Here is a 6710-nt window from a genome sequence, read left to right on the forward strand (position 1 = left end):
GTTTGGTGTGAGAAAACCAACCTATGAGCCAGTGGCATAGATAGAGGGCGGATAGGGTTATACATGGACCTTGGAATTTTCCCATGGCCTGTATAGCATACTAAAAACTACTCTCTCCGTTCCAAAATAAGTGTCGTGGTTCTAGTTCAAACTAAAACTACGACACTTATTTTGAAACAGAGGGTGTAGAATTTCTAAATAAATAAGTTCATGTGAAATAGTTCTACTCGTGGACTATCCTGGGCCATTGGGTTGGATACAACACTACTGTGAGCTGTAATAGGAAGGAACTGGCAGTTGTTTCTCTCATGATCTGTCCTAGTGTAACTAAGTCAGTTTTAAAAGGGTATGACTAGTTATCTCAACAAACAATGCTGTGAGGCCTCCATGCGACGTCACATGAATATATTCCTAGTATTTCCCTCCAAAGCTTGTTTACTCTGGACAACCAAGAAGAGTATAATCTCGTGCTTCCATGTATTTCCCTCCAAAGCTTATTTTCTGTCTTAAGGTTTTGACTCTTGTACTCTTTTATGTACCATAACTTGTAGCAACTAATGTACTCCTATGCAGTGGTAATCATAGAAATGCACTGTACTCTTCGCTCCAGTTTATTGTCTATACATCTTAAGACAGAAAATGCACTATACTCTTATATGACGATTGGTACACTTCCTGTACAACCGCCATCTTCGTCAACAGCCTCACTGTCAACTTGTTTCTGATGAAAACAAAACTGTTGACTTCTACATGTCGGCAAGAACGAAATCTACTTGATGCATGCCACCTGATGTATCACTATCATAAGAAAAAATACCAAGCAACCATGCACGTGGGATGATATTCAGTGAACCTACTAGCCAATGGTTACATGTCTGTACTAGCTAGAAAGAAGCTGCAGTTTCTCTTAAGAGTTGTAGAGATGAAGTACATGAGGCGTACCTACCAATCACTAGATAAGGTAGCTCACTGAATATCTAGATGAGGTGTACGTAGCTCTCCATACGGTGAGAGCTAGGTAGATAAGCTTGTAGTTTAGCTAGGAGCCTATCTTTGACGGACGCTCTCATCAACGACACCCATCACTGCAAGTTGTGTGAGCCCGGGCAAAAACTCCTTTGGAAAACCCTCACACGTCCTCTTCTTCATATGCCTCCTCTGGCACGATCGGATCGTTCCAGACACGCAAGTGACCGTCCTGTGCTATATGTTTCTTCAAGGATTGAGACGGCCGAGCACCTCCTTCTTCACTCCGCGCCTTCGCCTGATAATTCTGGGGCCACCTAAATCTCTTCCCAGATGGGGACCTTTTATTTGTTGCAAGGTCCAAAATGCAGGATCAGCTGGATGCAAATTCCTTTTTCTGGTGGCCATATCCAATGCAAAATATAGAAACATCCACATGATAAGACCGCATATTACCCATCTCCATTCTCCGTACACTAAAATAGCAACATCCACATGATAAGACCGCATATTATCCATCTCCATTCTCCATACACCAAAATAACAAGATCCACATGAGAGTGCACATGTAACAATAATTGTTGCAAATGTTGGCTCTCATATGACCATCCAAATATAACAAGACCCATATGAGAGTTCAGACCATCAAGAAGTGCAGAAACTAATGTAGTTACCAATACTCTTATAGTTGCAATTCACCACACTCTTGGGAAACTTGATGGTATGAAGATCCACCTCCTCCTCATCCTCCTCCCTGTATAACATAAGAGAGTTAATGTGTAACAAAAATATGGAAATCATACCACCACATTATGTCTTAGTATAAGCACCCTTAATATAACTTGCAACACATACCAATCCCTAAATGATATCCGGGCCCGAACCTGGGTAAAACATCATGTTCCTTGCCTCCTGTTACCATCCAGTCTAGATGCACAGTTCGGGACCCCCTACCCGAGATCCGCCGGTTTTGACACCGACAGCGACCTGTGTATACAATCGGTGCCCCAAAGAAGAAAACATGAAGAGAGAATGTAGACGGAGTTGGAAAACAAAAATCTCACACACTCCCCACTTGGCAGAGGCTGGCCAAACTTCTTCAATCAGAGAGGGAGCTGGAGGAAAAAGATGTATAGTCACATTGTCCACTCCATATGAAAACGCCACCAAGACGAATTTGTGACAGAAAAAGCCAGACCAGATAACCAGATTTGGGAGCACACCATCCTCTACATGACTTCCGACGATATGAAGAGGCAACATAGCAATGGCGAGGCAGGGACTGAAGGAAATATGCCCTAGAGGCAATAATAAAGTTATTATTTATTTCCTTATTTCATGATAAATGTTTATTATTCATGCTAGAATTGTATTAACCGGAAACATAATACATGTGTGAATACATAGACAAACAGAGTGTCACTAGTATGCCTCTACTTGACTAGCTCGTTAATCAAAGATGGTTATGTTTCCTAACCATTGACAAAGAGTTGTTATTTGATTAACGGGATCACATCATTAGGAGAATGATGTGATTGACTTGACCCATTCCGTTATCTTAGCACTCGATCGTTTAGTATGTTGCTATTGCTTTCTTCATGACTTATACATGTTTCTATGACTATGAGATTATGCAACTCCCGTTTGCCAGAGGAACACTTTGTGTGCTACCAAACGTCACAACATAACTGGGTGATTATAAAGGTGCTCTACAGGTGTCTCCAAAGGTACATGTTGGGTTGGCATATTTCGAGATTAGGATTTGTCACTCCGATTGTCAGAGAGGTATCTCTAGGCCCTCTCGGTAATGCACATCACATAAGCCTTGCAAGCATTGCAACTAATGAGTTAGTTGTGAGATGATGTATTACGGAACGAGTAAAGAGACTTGCCGGTAACGAGATTGAACTAGGTATTGAGATACCGAAGATCGAATCTCGGGCAAGTAACATACCGATGACAAAGGGAACAACGTATGTTGTTATGCGGTCTGACCGATAAAGATCTTCGTAGAATATGTAGGAACCAATATGAGCATCCAGGTTCCGCTATTGGTTATTGACCGGAGACGTGTCTCGGTCATGTCTACATTGTTCTCGAACCGTAGGGTCCGCACGCTTAACGTTACGATGACAGTTTCATTATGAGTTTATGTATTTTGATGTACCGAAGGTTGTTCGGAGTCCCGGATGTGATCATGGACATGACGAGGAGTCTCGAAATGGTCGAGACATAAAGATCGATATATTGGAAGCCTATATTTGGATATCGAAATCATTCCGGGTGAAATCGGGATTTTACCGGAGTACCGGGGGGTTACCGGAACCCCCCCGGGGGTTATTGGGCCTACATGGGCCCTAAGGGAGAAGAGGAAAGGAGGCAAGAGGTGGCCGCGCGCCCCTCCCGTCCCTAGTCCGAATAGGACAAGGAGAGGGGGGCGGCGCCCCCCTTTCCTTTCCCTCTTCATCCTCTTTCCCACTTCTCCTTCTCCAACTAGGAAAGAAGGGAGTCCTACTCCTGGTGGGAGTAGGACTCCCCCTTGGCGCGCCCTCCTTGGCCGGCCGCCCCCTTCCCTTGGCTTCTTTATATACGGGGGCAGGGGGGCACCCTAGAACACACAAGTTGATCTTTGTGATCGTTCCTTAGCCGTGTGCGGTGCCCCCTCCACCATATTCCACCTCGGTCATATTGTAGCGGTGCTTAGGCGAAGCCCTGCGACGGTTGAACATCAAGATCGTCACCATGCCGTCGTGCTGACGGAACTCCTCCCCGAAGCTTTGCTGGATCGGAGCCCGTGGAGCGTCATCGAGCTGAACGTGTGCCAAGAACTCGGAGGTGCCGGAGTAACGGTGCTTGGATCGGTTGAACCGGGAAGACGTACGACTACTTCCTCTACGTTGCATCAACGCTTCCGCTTCGGTATACGAGGGTACGTAGACAACACTCTCCCCTCTCGTTGCTATGCATCACCATGATCTTGCGTGTGCGTAGGAATTTTTTTGAAATTACTATGTTCCCCAACAGTGGCATCCGAGCCTAGGTTTTATGGTTTGATGTTATATGCACGAGTAGAACACAAGTGAGTTGTGGGCGATATAAGTCATACTGCTTACCAGCATGTCATACTATGGTTCGGCGGTATTGTTGGATGAAGCGGCCCGGACCGACATTACGCGTACGCTTACGCGAGACTAGTTCTACCGCCGTGCTTTGCACACAGGTGGCTGGCGGGTGTCAGTTTCTCCAACTTTAGTTGAACCGAGTGTGGCTACGCCCGGTCCTTGCGAAGGTTAAAACAGCACCAACTTGACAAACTATCGTTGTGGTTTTGATGCGTAGGTAAGATTGGTTCTTGCTTAAGCCCGTAGCAGTCACGTAAAACTTGCAACAACAAAGTAGAGGACGTCTAACTTGTTTTTGTAGGGCATGTTGTGATGTGATATGGTCAAGACGTGATGAGATATAAGTTGTTGTATGAGATGATCATGTTTTGTTGAAGTTATCGACAACTGTCAAAATCCTTATGGTTGTCTCTCTATTGCATAAGATGCAAGTGCCCAATAATTGCTTTACTTTATCGCTATGCGATAGCAATAGTTGCAATAGCAATTGTTGGCGAGACGACTATGTGACGACACATTGATATAGATCAAGATGATGGAGATCATGGTGTCATGCCGGTGACGATATAGATCATGATAGTACTTTGGAGATAGAGATCAAAGGCGCAAGATGATGATGGCCATATCATGTCACATATTTTGATTGCATATGATGTTTATCTTTTATACATCTTATTTTTGCTTGAGTTGACGGTAGCATTATAAGATGATCTCTCACTAAATTTCAAGATAAAAAGTGTTCTCCCTGAGTATGAACCGTTGCCAAAGTTCGTCGTGCCCAGACACCACGTGATGATCGGGTGTGATAAGCTCTACGTCCATCTACAACGGGTGCAAGCCAGTTTTGCACACGCAGAATACTCAGGTTAAACTTGACGAGCCTAGCATATGCAGATATGGCCTCGGAACACTGAGACCGAAAGGTCGAGCATGAATCATATAGTAGATATGATCAACATAGCGATGTTCACCATTGAAAACTACTCCATTTCACGTGATGATCGGTTATGGTTTAGTTGATTTGGATCACGTGATCACTTAGATGATTAGAGGGATGTCTATCTAAGTGGGAGTTCTTAAGTAATATGATTAATTGAACTTTAATTTATCATGAACTTAGTCCTGGTAGTATTAGCATATCTGTGTTGTAGACCAATAGCTCACGTTTGATGCTGTCATATGTTTATTTTGATATGTTCCTAGAGAAAATTGTGTTGAAAGATGTTAGTAGCAATGATGCGGATTGGATCCGTAATCTGAGGTTTATCCTCATTGCTGCAGAGAAGAATTATATCCTTGATGCACCGCTAGGTGACAGACCTATTGCAGGAGCAGATGCAGACGTTATGAACGTTTGGCTAGCTCAATATGATGACTACTTGATAGTTTAGTGCACCATGCTTAACGGCTTAGAATCGGGACTTCAAAGACGTTTTGAACGTCAGGGACCATATGAGATGTTCTAGGAGTTGAAGTTAATATTTCAAGCAAATACCCGAGTTGAGAGATATGAAGTCCCCAACAAGTTCTATAGCTAAAAGATGGAGGAGAATCGCTCAACTAGTGAGCATGTGCTCAGATTGTCTGGGTACTACAATCGCTTGAATCAAGTGGGAGTCAATCTTCCAGATAAGATAGTGATTGACAGAATTCTCTAGTCACCATCACCAAGTTAGTAGAACTTCGTGATGAACTATAGTATGCAAGGGATGACGAAAACGACTCCCAAGCTTTTCATGATGATGAAATCGATGAAGGTAGAAATCAAGAGAGAGCATCAAGTGTTGATGGTTGACAAGATCACTAGTTTCAAGAAAAGGGCAAAGGAAAAAAGGGGAACTTCAAGAAGAACAACAAGCAAGTTGCTGATCAAGTGAAGAAGCCCAAGTCTGGACCTAAGCCTGGGACTAAGTGCTTCTACTGCAAAGGGACTGGTCACTGGAAGCGGAACTACCCCAAGTGATTGACGGATAAGAAGGATGGCAAAGTGAACATAAGTATATTTGATATACATGTTATTGATGTGTACTTTACTAGTGTTTATAGCAACCCCTAAGTATTTGATACTAGTTCAGTTGCTAAGATTAGTAACTCGAAACGGGAGTTGCAGAATAAACAGAGACTAGTTAAGGGTGAAGTGACGATGTGTGTTGGAAGTGGTTCCAAGATTGATATGATCATCATCGCACACGCCCTATACTTTCGGGATTAGTGTTGAACCTAAATAAGTGTTATTTGGCGTTTGCGTTGAGCATGAATATGATATGATTTGAATATGATCATCATGTTATGCGGTCTGACCGATAAAGATCTTCGTAGAATATGTAGGAACCAATATGAGCATCCAGGTTCCGCTATTGGTTATTGACCGGAAACGTGTCTCGGTCATGTCTACATTGTTCTTGAACCGTAGGGTCCGCACGCTTAACGTTACGATGACAGTTTCATTATGAGTTTATGTATTTTGATGTACCTAAGGTTGTTCGGAGTCCCGGATGTGATCATGGACATGACGAGGAGTCTCGAAATGGTCGAGACATAAAGATCGATATATTGGAAGCCTATATTTGGATATCGGAATCATTCCGGGTGAAATCGGGATTTTACCGGAGTACCGGGGGG

The 6710-nt window shown here is 43.4% G+C and overlaps 1 protein-coding gene across 1 annotated transcript in view; it reads right to left on the reverse strand.

Annotated features, from left to right (window-relative positions):
* Positions 1–1215: 1215 nt before the first annotated feature.
* The window catches only part of LOC119287485 (probable inactive receptor kinase RLK902), a 9197-nt gene continuing 3702 nt past the window's right edge, over positions 1216–6710 (reverse strand). The window contains exons 3-4 of the mRNA XM_037567036.1: positions 1641–1720; positions 1216–1442 (exon numbers count right to left, since the gene is read on the reverse strand). Of these exons, the coding sequence (XP_037422933.1) occupies positions 1216–1442; positions 1641–1720 (307 nt within the window). The remainder of the gene's footprint in view (positions 1443–1640; positions 1721–6710) is intronic.

The sequence above is a fragment of the Triticum dicoccoides genome, chromosome 4A, assembly GCF_002162155.2.
Source record: "Triticum dicoccoides isolate Atlit2015 ecotype Zavitan chromosome 4A, WEW_v2.0, whole genome shotgun sequence".
Taxonomy (NCBI): Eukaryota; Viridiplantae; Streptophyta; class Magnoliopsida; order Poales; family Poaceae; genus Triticum; species Triticum dicoccoides.